Source organism: Rutidosis leptorrhynchoides, chromosome 9, assembly GCF_046630445.1.
Source record: "Rutidosis leptorrhynchoides isolate AG116_Rl617_1_P2 chromosome 9, CSIRO_AGI_Rlap_v1, whole genome shotgun sequence".
In the NCBI taxonomy this organism is placed as follows: domain Eukaryota; kingdom Viridiplantae; phylum Streptophyta; class Magnoliopsida; order Asterales; family Asteraceae; genus Rutidosis; species Rutidosis leptorrhynchoides.
In genome coordinates, this window is record NC_092341.1 from 319,587,401 (window position 1) to 319,612,847 (window position 25,447).

The window sequence follows — 25,447 nt, forward strand, 5'->3', positions numbered from 1 at the left end:
CTCGAAAATATATTTCATCCGTAGACGGTAGCGAACCGTCCGTAATGAGGGTTTGTCAAACCCGTATGGCCACACAATATAAGTTCTCGCTTACACCCTGCAAGTGTAACTAATGATAATCGAATTGAGGATTTTTGTTCTAACTCGCTGTGGAATGTTTGTTTTCCTTGTACTTGTGTTCAAAGTATAAAAGTAAGTAGTACAAAATGTAACAAAGTATATGTTTCTCAGCCCACAATTTAAAAGTATAAAAAGTTGTTGAAAAGGTGGGACTATGATCTCACCCCGAGTGCACGAGTATAAAAGTACTTCACAAAGTAACGTATGCATGAAAGTTGCTTAGCCTTGACCTAAACAAGTAAGTTGTGTCAATTAACCGGTTACGATACAAGGTCGGGTGAAATGTGTTCAATTAGTCCTATGGCTCATTACGACTCGAAAAGTATAGCATGTGAATCACGTTGTCAAGTTTCATGCAAGAATCAAGTATAAAAGAAAGACTAGAACGATTGCATAAGTGTTTAGTTAAGTTTGACTAAAAGTCAAACTTAGTCAAAGTCAAAGTCAATGGGGTCGGGTCGGGTATCCGACAATTTTTCTAAGTTATATAATCATATATGAGCATGTTGGCCAAGTTTCATGTTAATCGGAGGTCCGTAGCATATCAAACATTTTACGTCAAATGACCAAGTAAAACAGCCCATTTTAGTGTATCAGGACGGTGTCCCAAAATCAGGACGGTGTCCCAGTATGAAGAGTGGGACGGCGTCCCAAAATCAGGACGGCGTCCCAATATGAAGAGTGGGACGGCGTCCCAAAAGTCAGGACGGCGTCCCAATTGGCATCCAGGGTCTGTTTGCTGAATTCCTCAAATGGACGAACCAAAACACAAACAATCACATTTTATGATCCGCAAACAATTAGAACATGTATTTTATATCACCGGAAAGATCTTTCGACAAGGAACGCAACTAAGCACTTTTCATCAAGCAAAAACATCATATACAATAACCGAAATCCCGTCAAGTGATCAATAGAGGTTTATTTTCAAGTTTCAAGTTCATCAATTGCACTTTAAGTTTCGGGAATCCAATTTATACATATGATATACCGTTTTGAAGGTAATGAAACATGTAATACAACTAAACACTTATCAATAACATTAACAAGCATTCAACGCATCAAAAGTTCGTTTTAAGAGTTGTCAAACCCTAACCAAAACCTCAAAATCACTAATCATGTTAATGTAAGGTTTTCATGTCAATCAACACACCAAAACGAAGCTATTGAAGTAACTAACACTTTGAACACACAAACATTAACATCTAAACACATTTCATCATCCAAAATCCAAGATTAAGCATACACTTTTCATTTTCAAGCTAGTTACACCAAAACATCAAGATCGAGCATACAAATCATATATTCATGTTATACACGAGCCATAGACACTAACTAACAACATATCAAGTCAAAAACATGAATTTGAGAAATCTAGAGTTTTAGAAATGTTACCCAAAATCGGTGTAGTTAGTATCAAATCGTAGAGGATGACGAGAGGATTAAGAATATGTAGTCGGATTTGTTGTGAGCTTCCAAGATCAAAATTAGATGATGAATTTTGTGTTTGTGTTCTTGAGAGAAAAGGAAGAAAGAAAAAGAGGAAGAAGATGGTGAAATGAAGCGTGTGGTGGTGAGGAGTCACTAGTTAGCCAAGTTTACTTGAGTGGCGAGATTAGTCCCTCAAGTTTGTTGTCGGGTGCGGGAAATAACCAAACGAATATTTTTAAAACGCAAGTTAACGAGAGATGTTATAATCGAGTAACTGGATTATCATGAACACTAGTTAACGAAGTGCACGAATATAGGTGACGAAAGATGTTATTAAAAAAAAAGACGGTATTAAAATAAATTTAACGGAAAAAAACGCGGGATGTTACATTTATCGTGTTCTAGTCCACAAGAATCAGTAATGATTTGTGTCATTGATCTCAACCAAAAACATTCCCGAGTAGCTTCATGTAATGCAATTACTTCGGCATGATTTGATGATGTAGCAACAAGTGTTTATTTTTGAGAACGCCATGATATTGCAGTACCTCCATTTAGGAATACATATCCAGTTTGAGATTTAGCTTTATGTGGATCAGATAAATAACCTGCATCTGCATAACCAACCAAATCTTGTTTTGATTCGTTAGAATAAAATAATCCTAAATCAGTAGTTCCTCGAAGGTATCGAAATATGTGTTTGATCCCATTCCAGTGTCTTTTGGTAGGAGCAGAGTTGAACCTTGCCAACAAATTAACTGCAAAAGAAATGTCAGGTCTTGTACAATTTGTAAGATACATAAGAGCTCCAATTGCACTGAGATATGGTACTTCTGGTCCAAGAATATCTTCATGATCTTCACATGGATGAAATAGATCAGTTTCAACATTGAGTGATATAACAACCATAGGAGTACCTAATGGTTTTGCCTTGTCCATATTGAAACGTTTCAAAATCTTTTCAGTGTATGTTGTTTGATGTACAAGTAAACCATTAGGTATATGCTCAATTTGTAAACCAAGGCAATACTTGGTTTTTCCGAGATCTTTCATTTCAGATTCTTTCTTTAGAAGTTGAATGGCTTCATGGATCTCTTTATTTGTACCTATGATGTTAAGATCATCAACATAAACAGCTATGATCACATATCCGGATGTTGTTTTCTTAATGAAAACACAAGGGCAAGTCAGGTTATTTGTATACCCTTTGCTTATCAAGTAATCACTTAATCGGTTATACGACATACGTCCCGATTGTTTTAACCCATATAAAGATCTTTGTAATTTAATCGAAAACATTTCTTTGGGTTTTTCATTTGATGCTTCTGGTACCTTAAATCCTTCAGGTATCTTCATATATATATCACTATCAAGTGATCCATATAGATAAGCAGTCACAACATCCATGAGATGCATTTCTAAATTTTTAGAAACTGCCAGGCTGATTAAGTATCTAAAAGTAATTGCATCCATAACGGGGGAATAAGTTTCTTCATAATCAATTCCCGGTCTTTGAGAAAAACCTTGAGCTACAAGTCTAGCTTTATACCTTGTAACTTCATTTTTCTCATTTCTTTTTCGGACAAAAATCCATATGTATCCTACAGGTTTCACATCTTTATGAGTGAGAATGACGGATCCGAAAACTTTTCTTTTATTGAGTGATTCTAATTCAGCTCGTATTGCTTCTTTCCATTGAGCCCAATCATGTCTATTTTGACATTCAACCATAGATGTTGGTTCTGGATCATCATCATTATTCATGATGTCATATGCAACATTAAATGAAAATTTCTCATCAAGATTTTTCATTTCATTTCGGTTCCATAATATTTTTGAATATGCATAATTGATTGAAATTTCTGTATTGACATCATCAATCTCCTCTGCAGTAGGAGTACTGATTTGTGGTTCTTCTTGAATACTTTCTTTTACTTCATTATCAGCTGATTTTCTTTTTCGAGGATTTTTATCCTTTGAACCAATTGGTCTTCCACGTTTCTGACGTGGCAAAGATTCATGAGTGACGTTATTGTCAGCTTTTGGAATTTCAATTCGAGCTGGAGTATTTACTGCTGGTATATATGATTTTGTCATCATTTTTGTATCTGTAAATGCATCAGGCAATTGATTTGCAAGTTCTTGTATATGCATTATCTTTTGAACTTCTGTCTCGCATTCTTTTGTGCGAGGATCAAGATACTTTAATTGAGGTTCACACCATGAAACATCATTTTCTTTATTTTTCATTTCTCCCCCTAATCTAGGGAACAATGTTTCATTAAAATGACAATCAGCAAAACGTGCTGTAAAAACGTCACCTGTCATAGGTTCAATATACCTTAAGATTGAAGATGTTTCATATCCAACATATATTCCCAACCTCCTTTGAGGACCCATTTTTGTACGTTGTGGTGTCGCAATTGGAACATACACTGCACAACCAAATGTTCTAAGATGGGAAATATTTGGCTCTTGACCAAAAGCAAGTTGTAGAGGGGAATATTTATGACTTGCACTTGGTCTGATGTGAATCAATGCAGCAGCATGTAAAATTGCATGACCCCATATAGATACAGGGAGTTTTGTTCTCATTATCAATGGTCTAGCGATTAACTGTAAACGTTTAATCAATGACTCGGCTAAACCATTTTGTGTATGCACATGAGCAACAGAATGTTCAACAACAATTCCTATAGACATGCAATAGTCATTAAATGCTTGAGATGTAAATTCACCAGCATTATCAAGTCTCACCCTTTTAATGGTGTAATCAGAAAAATGTGCTCTCAATTTAATAATTTGGGCAAGAAATTTTGCAAATGCCACATTACGACTTGATAACAGACAAACATGAGACAATCTGCTAGATGCATCTATTAGAACCATGAAATATCTAAATGGTCCACATGGTGGATGAATTGGTCCACATATATCACCTTGGATTCTTTCAAGAAACATTGGTGATTCTTTCTCAACCTTAAGTGGTGAGGGTCTAGTTATCAATTTTCCAAGAGAGCAAGATGTACATGGAACCATTGTATCATGATGGATTTTTCTATCCTTTAGTGGATGTCCATGAGTACATTCAATACTCCTTTTCATTATTGTTGATCCTGGATGGCCTAATCTGTTATGCCATAAACTGAATACACCAGGATCAATATATTTTCGTTAACTACCATATGTATTTCTGGTACATTTATATGTGTATAATGTAATCCAGAACTAAGTCTTGGTAGTTTTTCAACCACATGACTCTTGTCAGTGATACTTAAATATTTCTCATTTTCTGTTGTCACTGACTGATAATCATACCCATTAAGGTATATGTCGGAGAAACTCAATAAATTTCGGCTTGACTTGGGAGAGAATAATGTGACAACCCGGAAATTTCCAACCAAATTTAAACTTTAATCTTTATATGTTTCCGACACGATAAGCAATATTTGTTAAATTAAATTTCAAGAATTTTAAACTATGTTCATACATTCATTCAACCTCGACCAAGTTCCAACGATTCACGAACCATTAAACGAATATGATTATATATGTATATGTGTATATATATTATAACTTGAAACGTAAACAAAATATTAGATTAAATACTTTATATGATTGTATCTGTTTCAAAATGTTTATCAATAGAATTAGAAGATAAGATCAAATGATTGAATTATCAGATATATTGAATTATGATTACAAGTCTCTGTTGAAAGGCCCACGTTGATTTGAGAAATCTTTCCATTTTAACAATATTCAGAAAATGGTAAAGTGATTTATAAATAAGAACAAATTGTCAATCATTGAGAACTAGACAAAGGATAGTTGAAGATTGAATCTCATAAAGACTCGATTGATCTATTTAGTTTCAAACGTACAAAAACGTTTTCAGTTTAAAAAGAACTTTATTATTAAAACGTATATAACTTTTATAAATATCTAGAACCATTTTTGACAACTCATTACTTAACTAGTATGATAAAGATAACGATATTTATATTTTATTTTATTAAATATATATAACGATTTAAATTAATATTATATATATTTATACGCGTATTATACGTACATAGTTTTATACTTTTACTATACTTAAACTTTACCTTTACTTTATTTTTACTTTACTTTAACTTTAATAATTTACTTTAATAATTTATACTTTAATAATTCACTTTAATAATTCATACTTTAATAATTCATACTTTAATAATTCACTTTAATAATTCATACTTTAATAATTCACTTTAATAATTCATACTTTAATAATTCACTTTAATAATTCAAAAATCTATTATAAATAGAATTCAATATGTTTCTTTATTTCATAGAAACTTGAAAATATTTTTCTCTAAACTCTCTCAATCGATTTACATATATATATTTACTCCGTATTATTTCAAGATATTATTAGTATACATAAAATATTACGACGGAGTGCTGTCCGAGTGATTTCAAAATTGTTTTTTGAGTAGGATAGGATTAAGGAAATTATGGGTTATAGCTATGGAGGTGATTGAGTATGGTTCATGTGTATGCTCGTGAGGTCAATATAGTGTTTATCATTTCCGTTGCGTCTACGTACCTTTCCTGCAATATTGAATCTCAATATTGATACGTGAGTACTCATAATTTAACTTTTACATACTAATAGTGTATCCCTGACTAGTGCTCGAGTATTTAAGATTATGCATGCTTGTACTTTTGATATTGCCCTTAGACAGGTTATGTTGAATCTTGAATTAGTTACACTTGCGGTTGAGATAAGGTATAAGATATGCATGTCCTTGGAAAGCTAGCGAAAAATTAAGAACTTTTCCTTTAGATATCGAATGGTTTCGATGAACGGATTAGAAGTTATAATCAATTGAATTTTTGATATTTTTATTAAAAATGATTATTATTATCGTCGTTTTTATCGTCGTTCTAGTTTTATCTTATTATTATCATTATTATTATCTTTATCAATAAAAGGGATTTATCATTAAAAATTGTTATTTTTTTTATTATTACTATCGTTATTATCGTTAAAGTTATAATTAGTAATATTATTATTATTATTATCCAATTATTATTATTATTATTATTATTATTATTATTATTATTATTATTATTATTATTATTATTATTATTATTATTATTATTATTATTATTATTATTAGTATTAGTATTATTATTATTATTATCATTATTAATATATATCATTATTTAAAAATGGTTATTATTATTGTTATTATTATTATTATTACTATATTATCATTAAGATAATTATTAGTATTATCGTTAATAATGTTATAGTAAATATCATTATTAATATTAGTGTAATTAAAACAAATATTTGTAACACCTAATTATTTTGATTACTATTATTATCATTATTATGAACACGATATAAAAGATGATTAAAAGCTATTAAATGAAACGATTAGGAAATAATGAGTAAGAGTATCATGATGAAATTAAAATATTATAAGATATTGATTTAGATAAAATTATCGTTCTTATTATTTTTATCATTACTATTATTATTAAAAGTATCGTTAGTATTAAAACTATCATTTTAACAAAAATTATCATTTTAATAGAAATGTCATTGTTACTATAAAATATCATCATCATTATTATTATTATTATTATTATTATTTTAAATAGAATTATTATTTTAAAGATAATATTAAAAATTATCGTAAATATTAAAGTTATCATAATTAGAATTATCGTTTTATCATAATGCCATCTTAGTAATTATAAATATTTATATTTTTATAATAATAATTATTATTACAAAATAATACAACTTTTACTTACTATTATTATAGATATTATTTTATCAAATAAATACGTGATATAAACATATTTTACTACGTGTAATAACTTACTTTAATAATACCTATCATATTATCTTTATGATATTAAATAAACCCTATAAATTTTATTACTTAATATATATAAAAGTATATTTTATTATATAAATTTAATATAAAATTTTATTTATTAATAAATAAATTATATTATTTACTCTAATAAATCTTTTAAAAATATTTAAAAATATAAAACGACGATATTTAAACTATATATTAATCATGTATAGATTTTTGGAAATTATTTTGAGTCAAATTTACTTTTGTTGACTTTTGCATATTAGTCTCGAGCATTCGGATTGTGGTACACTATGACTTGACCTAATTTGTTAGACAAATATTGACCAACACATAAATATATATAATTAATTTAGGTTCGTGAATCCGAGGCCAACCTTGCACTTGTTCAATGACGTTATATGTATTTTTACTACAAAATACAGTATGGTGAGTTTCATTTGCCTTTTTACCCTTTATATTTTTGAGACTGAGAATACATGCGCTTTTATAAATGTTTGACGAAATAGACACAAGTAAATTGAAACTACATTCTATGGTTGAATTATCGAAATCGAATATGCCCCTTTTTATTAAAGTCTGGTAATCTAAGAATTAGGGAACAGACACCCTAATTGACGCGAATCCTAAAGATAGATCTATTGGGCCTAACAAACCCCATCCAAAGTACCGGATCCTTTAGTACTTCGAAATTTATATCATGTCCGAAGGAGGATCCCGGAATGATAGGGGATATTCTTATATGTATCTAGTTAATGTCGGTTACCAGGTGTTCACCATATGAATGATTATTTTTGTCTCTATGCATGGGACGTATATTTATGAGAACTGGAAATGAAATTCTTGTGATCTATTAAAACGATGGAAATAATTGATTATGATAAACTAATGAACTCACCAACCTTTTGGTTGACACTTTAAAGCATGTTTATTCTCAGGTGTTAAAGAAATCTTCCGCTGTGCATTTGCTCATTTTAAAGATATTACTTGGAGTCTTTCATAGCATATTTCGAAGAACGTTGTATTCGAGTCATTGAGTTCATCAAAGATTATTATTAAATCAATTTATAGTTGGATAGTGGATATTATGAAATGGTATGCATGCCTGTCAATTTTCGATGTAAAGAAAGTTTGTCTTTTAAAAACGAATGCAATGTTTGTAAAGTGTATCCTATAGAGGTCAAATACCTCGCAATGTAATCAATTATTGTAAATCGTTTATAATGTATATGAACGGGTCCTTTCAGTTAGTATCAGAGCGGTGGTCTTAGCGAACCAGGTCTGCATTAGTGTGTCTAACTGATAAGTCGATAGGATGCATTAGTGAGTCTAGACTTCGACCGTGTCTGCATGTCAAAAGTTTCGCTTATCATTTTGTGTCGAAAATTAACTACTTATCATCCTCAGAAAATTACCTGCTTATCATTTTTAGTCTAAGACACGTCTTGCTGCATTGATTGCATGAATAGTGTATAGACAAAAATTCATATCTTAGCATATCTGCTAAATCATATCTTATCGTATCTGTTACTTTAAACTTTGCCTGACATATCCCGCAAAGTCCTCCGTAATCTACGAAATCTTTTGATCTATATATATATATATATATATATATATATATATATATATATATATATATATATATATATTCTATGTAATTAGAATACCATCCGTTAGCCAAAATCATTTCATATCGGAAAAAAAAAATCCTTTATCTAATCGTACGAAATAGAATTCGTCATCAGTTCAAGTCACTCAGATTCCGAAATGGAATCCCATTCAAGCTCTGAAAGCAGTGTGACCGGAATAGATCAACCAATCAGTCATCACCTATTCTGGATGAATTGGGGATGGGTTCGTAGCCTCCTCAATCATTGGAGACAAGAAGAAGGTGATCCCTTCCATCCACCACATTGCCCTCTTGACGAAGAACCTGAAGCACTTACCGGCGAACCTGTCCGAAACACCATTTTCTCGCTCATTTCTAGAGTATCTCGTCACGATTATATATTACATCAAATTTTAGATTTTATTTATCCGCTCGTCCGAACCGACAATCACTCCGGTGTAATAGAAGAAGTCAACGAGCTTCGCGCTCGGGTAGTGGCTTTGGAGAATATGGTGCAGAGATTACAAACACCAGCAGCAGCATCAGCAACATAACCAGTACCACCATCATCAACGCCAACAGTACCATTACCACCTTCAACCACAACCGCATCGTAAACCTCAACTTCACAATCTGTCCCACGAGCATCAACGTCATACGCACCATAGATACCAAGGAGTACCAACAACAATAACTGACGAAGTATTAATTCATAACTTCATTGGAGAAACGTTCCGCGACGATTATGTAATCTCTAAAGTCTTAGAGATTATCTAATCTAGACCTAACCATAAATCAGTTAAGCGAACCAAAATGATAGAAGGAAGAGTAGAAACCCTGACAAAAATGGTGTGTGATTAACAAGCTAAACTTGCTTTACCAACATCATCAACAGTACCGTCAGCGTTACCAACATCGTCAGTACAGTCAACATCCGAATCAACAACACCGATAACATCACAAACTCCGTCAGTTCAAGAATCACTGTGGACATTATTACAAATCAATAACGTGTATATTGTATCAACGAGTTATGAAGAATTAACTCATTCCCTCTGAAGAAATTATATGTATATTATATGTATATATATATATATACATATATATATATATACATATATATATACATATATATATATACATATATATATATATATACATATATATATATATATATATATATATATATATACATATATATATATACATATATATATATATACATATATATATATATATATTGAAATAAATCTTTCCGTGCTAAGCTATTGTGTGTGAATATTAACTACTCGGTTAATTCATATTACAAATATGTAATAATGTACGTTCTTCGGCCGCAACTTAACCAGCATTAACTACAATCTCTGTCGCAATTCAACAAATTCCAATTCATAATAAATCAAGTATATATTTGATTTTACACTTTCATCATCGATGTACCCGAAACTTTTCAGATAACATCATTCGTACTTTGCGAAATTCACAAGAATTCCACGAACTGAACATCATACATCAACAAATAACGAAGTATTGATTCATAATTTCAATGTCATTAAAGAAATACTGCGTAAAAGTTATGTACTTTTTAAAGCCTTTAGGGATTATTCAATTCTAGTTTCAACCGTAAATCAAATGAGTTTAATTTAACATTAACTCATTAAATCTATGTTACATCTGAAGAAAATATACATATCTATATATTTTCATAAAGACTGTAATAAAATTCTTTTGTACAAAATATTAATTGTGAAATTTTTTTTAACGGGTAGGTAATACCCGAGAGATATATAAATTCACAATTAATATGTTACATTCTTCGAATCTGATTCAGCAAATCATCCATTATACTCCCTACTTTTACAACAATATACATTCTTTTATAGAAATCAAAACAACCATACTCATTCAAAATTTAATTACATATTCTGATTTTAAAATCTCAAAATTCAACTTGAGATATGACTAAAATCATCACTCTTAGATCCTTACATCTTTCACAAGCCATATTTTGACTTTAAAACTATGTTAGAACATCAAATGTATGTTAACGATTACAATCTGTGTTTAAACCCTTCAAAAATTTCTGAAGACACTTCGAATGATGAGAAAACGAGATGATACATGTTACCTACAGTTATGTACCCGAAAAACTCTTGAAACCAAAGTAAAAGTTTAAACAACGTATCCGCGTCAGATTCTTTGGCATTTATTAGCAAAAATAACTTTGCAACTCCTATTCAAAGTAGCCAGTTTTGTCACAGCTCCATCAAGTCAACTTCGACTTTTCAGTCAGACTAACCTTATTATAACCTTGAGATATACACCATCGTTACTAGGGAACCTTTTACATTCCACCACATTATTAGCAGATGTACCCACAACTTCATTACCCTTTGACTTTAGCCTCTCCAAAAAGTCATTATAATTATTCATTGAAACCCCATCATTTACTCATTCGCATCTTGTAATGAGAATTGCCATACGAATCATTGGGAATTAGCAATCAGTATTTTGAAATCTCGCAGCATGTCTACGCCAACAGTTATATGTGTATATATAACGTCTATCTTCTGGACTTAATTTGAATGTGAAGTTTCTGAAAAACACTCCGAACTACGAATTGGTTCTCCGAAAATGGAAAAAATGCCGATGAAGCAGCAAAAACTATAAACGACTTTAAACGGTAAAAGCTGGATGATAATGATGAAGTGTGCTGGCAAAGCGCAGAAAAAGAGAAGTTTTAGAACTGGAAAACGGATTGAGCAAAGTAGGAAGGAGGCTGTGGACAAATTACAAAGACTGAACCTGACTTCAAAGGATCCAAATGATTCAGTACCTGTTGAAGTCATTAACGAATACCTTGCTCATGACTATAAACCCCTGCGGACAATATTCTTCATCATCCTCTGATATTAGAAATTCAAAAATATCATCATATCTTTCATTATAAATATCCTCCATATTTCTGAAGATATTTTCTTAATTTTTCTTATTTGAAATCATTTACCTCTTCACGCTATCTGTATTACATCATAAAAGAAACTATTTTAGTTTCTAAATTCTGAAACATTCAAGTTTAAAATAGGAATATTTTGAAGTAGTGTTGGGAACTGAAGCATGAATTAGTATAATATAATGACACTTGATCAATGTGATTATATTACAGTAAGTCATGCCGAGTTTCTAAATGAAATGTGATGATTCACAGATCATAACATCATCATGTGCCATGTTATACGACTCTTATATTCTATTTAACCTCTAAAATATCAAGAAAATATTTCTTGATGGTTCGGCCTTTTCCAAGGTATTCTAGTAATTTGACAAGTCAAGATCATGCCATCACAATTTCCTTCCTAGAACATTAACAATGTTCATTCCGAAATTCATATCTGTGAATTCTGGACCATTACAAGCGGTGCTTAATCGCAAGAAGAAGAAACGAAAGGACAAAACTTCGAAATAGAAATTGGGGTATAAATTGCAGCAAATAAAAGAGAGCATTAACTGTGAATGATAATGATTATAGAAAACATAAGCAGAGACTTTGATATATAAGGGAACATATAAAGCCCAACGACAAACTAGAAATTATAAACCATATATATCGATGCATATAGCAATATAAAGACACGGGAGAACTAGAAACACTATAAACCCAAGAGTATAGTAGAAGTAAATAGATTCTTCCGGCGGTAGATGAAAAAGAAGAATGACCGATATGAAAGTTAGAAGTATATCGAGAATCAGAACTGGATAGAGCATATTGATGAATACTTTAAAATATGAGTTGAGGGGGAAAGAATAGAAGGTGATGAAACATGACTAGGAACTTAGAAATCAACAGATTTAACTCACACAATGGCGGAATAGTGAATCAAACCCTCTAGTGAATAGGTTAAGTTTTTTTTTTGATTAATTTAGTCAAACCACAACTAAATCAAGTGTGATTAGATCAACACCTAGAGCTATTATTCACCACCAGGGTGATTTGGACTGAGAGAGAATCGGAGGAGCTCACTAGATCTGAGTGTGTGTAACAAATGAGAGGCTTAACCTAAAATAAAGAACATAAGACTTTATATACCCCTGCAGTTGACTCACCCATACGATTCATTCGTCACACGTACGAGTTGGCTTCATCAGCCGTACGGGTGATCACTCACTCGTGTCTTCTCATTTAGGTTGTAATTGTGACTTAGCTCATCATCAACCATGCGTATGAGCCTGTCAGCTGTACTAGTGAGGCTTCACTCGTACGTCTGACTAAGTCTAACATAGTCAAACATCTAAATCTCGTTCCTGCAGTTCCTGTAACCACATACAAAACATAGATAGGATAATAACGAGCAATCATGGTGGCCTGTAAACTGTTGTACCTGCAATGGACGTGGGTAGATGTCTAGGGACTTGCATAAAATGCATCAACAGAAGGCGTGAGTTGTAAGGAAATGAAGGAGGTGAATTTATAAGAAAATCTCCGACAAAACAATTAAAATAGACGATCGCATTTAAAGCGGATCCTAATTCCCTTGATTACCGGAGAGTCAAATCTTATTAAGAAGATTTTCTTCAAATCCCTTGAAATCTGGGAATCAATCATATCTACGTCAAATGATAAGATGAATCTATACTTACTCATTTCACTCTTCTATGTTAGCTTCATTCGTACTCTTCATATAAATGGATTGTTTATCCAAATTATTCGCTGATGATAAAACTCTAATTTTCAGCCCGTATGCATCATGAAAACGTACTTATTATCATTCACGACCTTTCCACTCAAATTTCGGGACGAAATTTCTTTAACGGGTAGGTACTGTGACAACCCAGAAATTTCCAACCAAATTTAAACTTTAATCTTTATAGGTTTCCGACACGATAAGTAATATTTGTTAAGTTAAATTTCAAAAATTTTAAACTATGTTCATACATTCATTCAACCTCGACCAAGTTCCAACGATTCACGAACCATTAAACGAATATGATTATATATGTATATGTGTATATATATTATAACTTGAAACGTAAACAAAATATTAGATTAAATACTTTATATGATTGTATCTGATTCAAAATGTTTATCAATGGAATTAGAAGATAAGATCAAATGATTGAATTATCAGATATATTGAATTATGATTACAAGTCTCTGTTGAAAGGCCCACGTTGATTTGAGAAATCTTTCCATTTTAACAATATTCGGAAAATGGTAAAGTGATTTATAAATAAGAACAAATTGTCAATCATTGAGAACTAGACAAAGGATAGTTGAAGATTGAATCTCATAAAGACTCGATTGATCTATTTAGTTTCAAACGTACAAAAACATTTTCAGTTTAAAAAGAACTTTATTATTAAAACGTATATAACTTTTATAAATATCTAGAACCACTTTTGACAACTCATTACTTAACAAGTATGATAAAGATAACGATATTTATATTTTATTTTATTAAATATATATAACGATTTAAATTAATATTATATATATTTATACGCGTATTATACGTACATAGTTTTATACTTTTACTATACTTAAACTTTACCTTTACTTTATTGTTACTTTACTTTAACTTTAATAATTTACTTTAATAATTTATACTTTAATAATTCACTTTAATAATTCATACTTTAATAATTCACTTTAATAATTCATACTTTAATAATTCACTTTAATAATTCATACTTTAATAATTCACTTTAATAATTCATACTTTAATAATTCACTTTAATAATTCATACTTTAATAATTCACTTTAATAATTCATACTTTAATAATTCACTTTAATAATTCAAAAATCTATTATATATAGAATTCAATAGGTTTCTTTATTTCATAGAAACTTGAAAATATTTTTCTCTAAACTCTCTCAATCGATTTACATATATATATTTACTCCGTATTATTTCAAGATATTATTAGTATACATAAAATATTACGACGGAGTGCTGTCCGAGTGATTTCGAAATTATTTTTCGAGTAGGATAGGATTAAGAAAATTATGGGTTATAGCTATGGAGGTGATTGAGTATGGTTCATGTGTATGCTCGTGAGGTCAATATAGTGTTTATCATTTCCGTTGCGTCTACGTACCTTTCCTGTAATATTGAATCTCAATATTGATACGTGAGTACTCATAATTTAACTTTTACATACTAATAGTGTATCCCTGACTAGTGCTCGAGTATTTAAGATTACGCATGCTTGTACTTTTGATATTGCCCTTAGACAGGTTAGGTTGAATCTTGAATTAGTTACACTTGCGGTTGAGATAAGGTATAAGATATGCATGTCCTTGGAAAGCTAGCAAAAAATTAAGAACTTTTCCTTTAGATATCGAATGGTTTCGATGAACGGATTAGAAGTTATAATCAATTGAATTTTCGATATTTTTATTAAAAATGATTATTATTATCGTCGTTCTAGTTTTATCTTATTATTATCATTTTTATTATCTTTATCAATAAAAGGGATTTATCATTAAAAATTGTTATTTTTTTTATTATTACTATCGTTATTATCGTTAAAGTTATAATTAGTATTATTATTATTATCCAATTATTATTATTATTATTATTATTATTATTATTATTATTATTATTATTATTATTATTATTATTATTATTATTATTATTATTATTATTATTATTATTATTATTATTATTATTATTATTATTATCATTATTAATATATATATCATTATTTAAAAATGGTTATTGTTATTGTTATTATTATTACTATATTATCATTAAGATAATTATTAGTATTATCGTTAATAATGTTATAGTAACTATCATTATTAATATTAGTGTAATTAAAACAAATATTTGTAACACCTAATTATTTTGATTACTATTATTATCATTATTATTAACACGATATAAAAGACGATTAAAAGCTATAAAACGAAACGATTAGGAAATAATGAGTAAGAGTATCGTGATGAAATTAAAATATTATAAGATATTGATTTAGATAAAATTATCGTTCTTATTATTTTTATCATTACTATTATTATTAAAAGTATCGTTAGTATTAAAACTATAATTTTAACAAAAATTATCATTTTAATAGAAATGTCATTGTTATTATAAAATATCATTATTATTATTATTTTAAATAGAATTATTATTTTAAAGATAATATTAAAAATTATCGTAAATATTAAAGTTATCATAATTAGAATTATCGTTTTATCATAATGTCATCTTAGTAATTATAAATATTGATATTTTTATAATAATAATTATTATTACAAAATAATACAACTTTTACTTACTATTATTATAGATATTATTTTATCAAATAAATACGTGATACAAACATATTTTACTACGTGTAATAACTTACTTTAATAATACCTATCATATTATCTTTATGATATTAAATGAACCCTATAAATTTTATTACTTAATATATATAAAAGTATATTTTATTATATAAATTTAATATAAAATTTTATTTATTAATAAATAAATTATATTATTTACTCTAATAAATCTTTTAAAAATATTTAAAAATATAAAATGACGATATTTAAACTTTATATTAATAATGTATAGATTTTTGGAAATTATTTTGAGTCAAATTTACTTTTGTTGACTTTTGCATATTAGTCTCGAGCATTAGGATTGTGGTACACTATGACTTAACCTAATTTGTTAGACAAATATTGACCAACACATAAATATATATAATTAATTTAGGTTCGTGAATCCGAGGCCAACCTTGCACTTGTTCAATGACGTTATATGTATTTTTACTACGAAATACAGTATGGTGAGTTTCATTTGCCTTTTTACCCTTTATATTTTTGGGATTGAGAATACATGCGCTTTTATAAATGTTTGACGAAATAGACACAAGTAAATTGAAACTACATTCTATGGTTGAATTATCGAAATCGAATATGCCCCTTTTTATTAAAGTCTGGTAATCTAAGAATTAGGGAACAGACACCCTAATTGACGCGAATCCTAAAGATAGATCTATTGGGCCTAACAAACCCCATCCAAAGTACCGGATGCTTTAGTACTTCAAAATTTATATCATGTCCGAAGGAGGATCCCGGAATGATAGGGGATATTCTTATATGTATCTAGTTAATGTCGGTTACCAGGTGTTCACCATATGAATGATTATTTTTGTCTCTATGCATGGGAAGTATATTTATGAGAACTGGAAATGAAATTCTCGTGGTCTATTAAAACGATGGAAATAAATGATTATGATAAACTAATGAACTCACCAACCTTTTGGTTGACACTTTAAAGCATGTTTATTCTCAGGTGTTAAAGAAATCTTCCGCTGTGCATTTGCTCATTTTAAAGATATTACTTGGAGTCTTTCATGGCATATTTCGAAGAATGTTGCATTCGAGTCATTGAGTTCATCAAAGATTATTATTAAATCAATTTATAGTTGGATAGTGGATATTATGAAATGGTATGCATGCCTGTCAATTTTTGATGTAAAGAAAGTTTGTCTTTTAAAAACGAATGCAATGTTTGTAAAGTGTATCCTATAGAGGTCAAATACCTCGCAATGTAATCAACTATTGTGAATCGTTTTATAATGTATATGAACGGGTCCTTTCAAATAAGGCATCATTTATTAAAAATTTTGTACCATTTGGTATTATGAAATTTGCCTTTCCTATCCCTTTTATCAAGTTAGCAGGTCCTGATATTGTATGTATAGTTCCTTCCGTTGGTTTTAGATCAATAAAATATTTCTCGGATTTAAGTATAGTGTGTGTAGCTCCACTGTCTGCTATACAGAGATCTCCACCACTTGATTGATGTTGTATTCCAGCAAAATTCATATTGAACATCATATATAAGAAATAAATAGTGAGTACATTAATATTACACAATATTTTACACGCAAATAGATAGTACTAAAATATTTAGCAAACATAATGATAAAGACAGACGATATTAAATCGTTTATTTTTCGAAAGACACACAACAACTTAAACATTCAAGAAATCTTCATATAAATCAGATGGTTTCTCAGTGACTGTTGGATCGAGGTTATCCACAAAGTTTACTTCCTTTTCTTTATCTTTCAGCAAATCCTGAAACATCTTAACAAGATGTTTAGATGTTCGGCAAGTATTAGCCCAGTGGCCCATTCTACCACATCTGTAGCAAGATTCTTCAGAATTTTTAGAAGAATTTTCTTCAACATCTTGTTTAGTGGGCTTGTTTTGTGGTTGATATTTATATTTTCGTGGATTATTATTTCTTTGACCACTACGGCCACGACCACGACCACGTCCTCGCCCATTACCATTACCATAAGGATGGTTTCTACCATAGTTATGGCTTTTAGCATGATGATGGTGATGGTTATTATAACCACGACCTTGCCCGCGTCCTTGTCCCTATTTATAATTATTTGCAGTATTTGCTTCAGGGATGGCAAGTGTACCAGTAGGACGGGATTGCTGATTTTTCATTAATAGCTCATCATTTTGCTCTGCAACTAAGAGACATGAATTAAGTTCAGGATATGTTTTGAACTTTAGCATTCTCAAATTTCTTTGCACTGTGATGTTTGCAGCATTCATTGTGGAGAAAGTTTTCTCCATCATGTCTGCATCACTTATTTCATGTCCACAGAATTTAAGTTATGAACATGTATTATACAGAGCTGAGCTATATTCATTTACTTTCTTAAAGTCTTGGAACCTTAATATTCTCCATTGTTCCATAGCAGCTGGAAGTAAAATTTCTCTTTGATTATTGAATCTGCTTTTGAGACCTTCCCATAAAACATGGGGATCTTCTACAGTCACATAATTATTTTGTAAGCATTCATCAATATGTTGATGAATAAAGCAACATGCCGTTGCTTGTTCTTTTTCAGAACAAGTGTTGTTTTCATTTACGGCTTCAAGAATGCCCATTGATTTAAGATGCATTTTTACTTTTATAACCCATGGCATGTAGTTGTTTCCAGTTGATTCTAAATGAGTAAATTTAAGCTTTTCCAGGTTCGACATTTTCTATTAAAACAAACAACATGATAAATTATAGTCACTTTATATTCATAAGTATATAAACATTAAACATAAATTTAATATAACATAAATGATAAGTAGGTAACATTGTCGACCATATGTAAGCAATCATTAATAAATGTTATATTACATAAATATAAATATTAGTAAACATAAATGATAATTAGGCGACAGTGTCGGCCATATAAATGTTAGATAATAGAAATATAAATGTTAGTAACAAAAATGATAAATAGGCGACAGTGTCGGCCATAATAGAAATATAAATGTTAGTAACATAAATAATAATTAGGCGACAGTGTCGGCCATTATAAATGTTAGATAATAGAAATATAAATGTTAGTAACATAAATGATAATTAGGCGACAGTGTCGACCATATATTATTCAGGTGGTATAACCGAACATATATCATTTAGGTGGCAGTGCCAACCATAATTAGTATTAAGATTATCGTGCTGATAACGTATTATAATTCAGTAGGCTTATAACTACCTTTAGTGATTTGATTCTTGATTAAGAATACTAATAATGAAGTGTAAGAACAAATATGGTAATGGAGAGAAAGAAAGAAACACTTTGTAAGTGTGAGAAATGGTGCAAGTTTAATGCTTGCATTCATGGCTATTTATAGCAAAAATATCACAAGTTTAGGTAATACAATAATATTACTTTTGTGTATCAATAATTGACTATCCATTTATATATATATATATTTATATATTATAACATAAGTATTATTGTTTCATGTTTCACTAATTATACCTCAATCAAGCGTTTGTAACATTTGGATACCATTACATTCGAAACTAACCTCCTTAATTCCCTTTTGACTAGAAGTGATCGTATTAGACGCATTCGATGAGTTTATTAGTCCAGGGCAAACAACCGTTACCATGATTCCTTTTTGGTAAAGCTGAAATGAGAAGAAAAGTGCTTAGTATACCGCTCGTGTAACATTTTTCTCTACATCAAGTATACCTCGGACCGCAAGGAATGGAAGTAGCCATTTAACGCAAATTTTGATGCAAAATAGACTGATTGTCCTGGTGCAGGAGTCTTACCTGCAGCACTAATCATTTGCAGATACAAAGGATTTCTAATTTACAAAAAGTGAAAGATAGAAAAAATAAAATAAAAGTAATTATGAATAACAATATACAGAACTAAATGAAGACAATTTGGGAACCTAAAGCCTTATTACAAGAAAAAAAACAAAAAGTTAAACATACCACGACAAAGTGTCCTCTACCTCTCTTCAACATGTGAGGGAGCAGCAGCCGCGTAAGAGATATAGGCCCGATAACATTTACATCAAGTGTTGCCTGATAGCCAAATAGAGATATTACATTTACTTGAAAAGAACAATTGGATGAAGTACATATGATAGACCGATATCAACTGGTATTGTCACATAATACAAAAATTAAATAAAGTAATCTAATGATTTGACTATATTAATATGTGATACCTTGAGACTTGCTTCATGTACATCAAGTGCTGTTGATTTCTGCAATAAGAACAAAACAGGGAAATAAGCTATGTGTTAGCAGTTGAGATGCTTTCTAAATTGACTCATTCGTAAATGAGTAGAAATTGCCACCTTTATTGTGATCTCATAAACAAGGTGCATGCTCCATATACAGGCAAAAAGAAAAGTTATTAAGCGCATTTTAGTACTAAGATAACCTAACTTACAGGTCGTTCAAACGCAGCATTATGAATCACATAATCTACACCAGCTCCGTCAAATAAAGACACAACTTTTTCAACAACCTCTCTTATTGAATCTTCACCAGAACTCAAATCCAAACGTAATATCTCCACCCTTTCAGGTCCATGTTTTCCTAAATTCAGTTCTGAAATTTTCTTAAGACCATGATAAGAATAAGAACAGACACCAAAATATTCATACATATTAAGCAGCAAAAGATATGATAACATGTACCGGAAATTTGTTTCTTAACCCTTTCCAATTCTGACTCATTTCTCGCAGAAATTATTATCTTAGCCCCTAAAGTTGCAAGTTGCTTAGCAAGAACCTCACCTTCATGCAAAAGACTCAAGATGATAAAGTAACAATTTCACATAGTTTCAAGAAAGCTTTGATTATATGATGGAATAACTGATGTTATGCGAGGTGTATATAAAATAGCTTATAAATTTTACAAGGAAATATTATTAAATACGATACAATTTTACACAAGATATTTATTTATTTATAGAATGGATATACTTAAACCTTGCTACAACACTTATAGGCAGTGTACCTATGTACCTAATCGTACAGTAGTGTAGTTTTTAGTAAGTCCGGTTCGTTCCACAGGGAAAAAATCTTTAAACAAAGCTTAACGCTATATTAGTTTTATTTTATAAAAATACAAATATATATAAGTAATATTATTATTATAATGGGGAGTTTTTACCGTTTAATGACCGGTTTGTGAATTTTTAAAACTTTAGTCGCAGTTAAAACCTAATGTAAAATATTAAAAATAAATAAAAGACTAAATTTAAAACGTAAAGTAAATAACGATAATGAAATTGCGATAAATAAAATTGCGATAAAATAAAATTGCGATAATTAAAAAGTACGATAATTAAAAGTGCAATTAAATACAATAACAATAAATAAAAGTGCGATAATTAGAAGTGCAATTAAATATAAAATAAAGGAAATTAAATATGAAATAAAAGAATTATGCTTATTTAAACTTCCGTAATCATGATGTTTGACGTGTTGATTTTAGTTTTATGCCCATGGATTAATTGTCCTTTGTCCTGGATTATTTAATATGTCCGTCTGGTTTTTGTCCATAACAGTCCATCAGTCATAAATATAAAGTGCGAGTATCCTCGTCAAATTATCCTTATACCCGAAGTTAAATATTCCAACTAATTGGGGACTTAAACTGTAACAAGATTTTAATACTTTGTTTAATAATTACACCAGGTTATCGACTGCGTGTAACCCAAGGTTTTAATACTTTGTTATCAATTATGCCAAGTGTCCTTGTACATAATTTCACCCCTGTTTTAATAATTCTAGTGACTATTAATCCATTCCCGTGTCCGGTTAAATGAACGATTATTCGTACATATAAATACCCCGCCCATCGTGTCATAACCCGTCCTTAACCCTAAGAACGAGTTAGATAACGTATGATTTCATTGCGAGGTATTGACCTCTATATGCGACATTTTTAAAAGAGAAACTGCATATATTATACATTACAAACCATAACCATTATTTTTGTTACAAGCTTTAGACAATAAAAAGATGATTATCGTTTAGCGATAATCTTCGACTTACAAACTTTACAAATAATGATAACAACACGATTTCTAGTATATTTTACAACACAAATCCTTGGGTATGCAGTTTTATTTTTGACACAAATATGCGTACGCAAGATCCTGCTCAAATTCAACATAATGCAGCGGAAACTTCTAATTATCACCTGAGAATAAACATGTTTAAAACGTCAACATAAAGTTGGTGAGATATAGGTTTAGTGCCGGCAGCAATATATATATAGACCACAAGATTTCGTATATAAACAGTTTAATAAAAATGTTCTAAGTGGTTGAGCACTTGGTAACCATACTTAACATTTAATCACGTCGCATATTCCCTTTATTATGAAATCTTACTACACCGTACCAAGTGTAGTCACGAAACGAAGTACTGTGCAACCGTTGAATACTGGTCGTCCAGTCCGGTTGGGGTTGTCAGGCCCGATAGATCTATCAACAGGATTCGCGTTTACAATACCGCTGTAAATATTAGTTACCAAGCTACAGGGAAGTATGCCAGTGGTACAACTCAACGTAGAATATATTTTTCAGTTACTTGTGTCCATAACGTAAAACATAAAATACATGTATTCTCATCCCGAAATATTTAGAGTTTAAAAGTGGGACTATATACTCACTTTCGTCTTGAAGATATATATATAATTTGACTTGGTCTCCGGTTGATATCACGAACCTATCCATATATAATATATCAATACCTTTTCTTTTTAAACAAACGTCACATATATATACTTGTTATACTTTTAATACTTTGAATAATTCCTTAGTCCGTAGTTAGCAGTTCGTTGTTAGTAATTCAATTTTAATGGTTCATTTTTAGATGTTTAATATACCCGCAATGAAATAAATAAAACCCCCAACGAAATAAATAAAACCCCATCGTATATGTATTGGTCGAGATTAATCTTGACCCATGGTACCGGTGTTGTCAAATGACGTGTTGCGTACATAAAGTACCGGTGTTGTCAAATGACGTGTTGCGTACAATCATGGGATCTTATGATTAATCTTCTCGTGTTGTTTACGGGTGATCCTGAACCATATAAAATTGAATTATAAGTACATATATATAAAATATCATGTTAACTTAAAAAGATGTGATTTATTTAATTTTTTTCCCAATTATTTTCGTGGCTAAACTAGTCTTGGATATCCGATTTTGTTTCGGTCATAGTTTCTTCGTTACAACTCCGTTTTCGTTGATTCAACTTGCCATCTCCTTGGATCGAGTCCCTCTTTAAGACTATGAACTGTAAATACCTTAGTTTGTATTCAAAATCACACGGCATAGGTCAAACTTTAGTGAAACTTATGAAGTTAATCATTTTCCATCATGTAAACAACCTCAAATGATTATTTTTCTAAAAATACTTATACTTTGAGTTAAATCATGAAATTTTTATGTGTTATCATATTCATAGTAAAAATCATTTTTCCAGAAAATAAACCTCCAATTCAAAGTTTAAGATGGTTTTTAATTATCCAACCCAAAACAGCCCCCGGTTGCACTCCGACGTCGTAAATTCAGTTTTTAAGGTGTTCTTTGAAAAACCAAGTTATACCTTGTTAAGTTAGCATATAATTAAGATATGTTACAGGTCTTGAAGTATTTTAAAAGTTAAGTTAGAAGGATCTATTTAGTTTGCGAACAAGTTTGAAATCATTCAAACTATGTTCTAGTTTATAAACTCTTATATATATAGCTTTAAATATATGAATTGAAAAAGAGTTGAAGTAGAGTTTTTACCTCAAGTTTAAAATGTAAAGTTGCTGGAAAGAAGTAGTAAAATAAAAGTTGAGAGAGTTCTTGCAAGTGTGTGTGAAAATTGGAAGTAAAATTTGGAAAATGAATGTGTAAAAATGAGTTAGAAATGGTGCTTATTTATAGGCTTGAAAATTTGGTTTTTAGTGAAAATATCTAAGATAAGTTAAAATTTATTATGTCATGAATGACATATTATTCCAATAATTGAAGATTTCTATTGGTATATACCAATAGTAAATACTTCTAGAAGCTGTGTATAGTACCCTAGATATACGTATAGGATTATTGAGGAAACGGAACGAGAATTCAAATATAACTATCTTTTGTAAATATACTTATATTGTTTTATGTATAAAAGCCCTTTAAAAATGATTAAATACATTACTTATACGATATATGTATAAACATTATAAATCATCAGTATTTATGTCAAATAACGTTACGTAGGTTATTGTTTTGAAAACTTAAGTTAGTAGTTTCAAAATATACTTATGACTTTTTGTTATTAATACAAAATGAGATATTAAAACATCCTTAGATCATGTTAAATATGTATGTATAATTATCATATATTGTATAGTTCGTGATATCATCGGTCAAACTAGACGGTCAAACGTTGTGTAAAACTCTTTTCAAAAACATAAATCTTAACAATTTGGATTGCTTATCATGTTGGTAAGGTTTAATTTATGTAAATATTAATCTCATAAGTATATAACGATCTGAAAAGTGCGGGTCGTTACAGTACCTACCCGTTAAATAAATTTCGTCCCGAAATTTTAAAATTGTACCTATTTTGCGTCATCGAGAAACAAGTGTGGATACTTTTGTTTCATCTGATCCTCTCGTTCCCAAGTAAACTCAGGACCTCTTCGAGCATTCCAACGAACCTTAACGATCGGTATGTTGCTCTGCTTGAGCCGTTTAACTTCACGATCCATGATTTCGATTGGTTCTTCGATGAATTGTAGTTTCTCGTCGACATGGATTTCTTCAAGAGGAATGGTGAGATCTTCCTTTGCAAGACACTTCTTAAGGTTTGAGACGTGAAAGGTATTATGTACTCCGGCGAGTTGTTGCGGTAACTCGAGTCGATAAGCTACCGGTCCAATGCGTTCGATGATCTTGAACGGGCCTACATACCTTGGGTTTAGTTTACCCCTTTTTCCAAAACGTATTACACCTTTCCAAGGTGACACCTTTAACATAACCATGTCACCGATCTGAAACTCTAATGGTTTCCTTCGAACATCGGCGTAGCTCTTTTGGCGACTACGGGCTGTTTTCAATCTCTC

At 30.3% G+C, this 25,447-nt stretch overlaps 1 protein-coding gene across 1 annotated transcript in view; it reads right to left on the bottom strand.

Annotated features, from left to right (window-relative positions):
* LOC139869022 (uncharacterized) overlaps window positions 1–25,447 on the bottom strand; it is an 89,609-nt gene that overhangs the window by 8,213 nt on the left and 55,949 nt on the right. The window contains exons 4-9 of the mRNA XM_071857355.1: window positions 21,018–21,116; window positions 20,768–20,928; window positions 20,541–20,579; window positions 20,303–20,394; window positions 20,051–20,150; window positions 19,884–19,985 (exon numbers count right to left, since the gene is read on the bottom strand). Coding sequence (XP_071713456.1) covers window positions 19,884–19,985; window positions 20,051–20,150; window positions 20,303–20,394; window positions 20,541–20,579; window positions 20,768–20,928; window positions 21,018–21,116 — 593 coding nt within the window. The remainder of the gene's footprint in view (window positions 1–19,883; window positions 19,986–20,050; window positions 20,151–20,302; window positions 20,395–20,540; window positions 20,580–20,767; window positions 20,929–21,017; window positions 21,117–25,447) is intronic.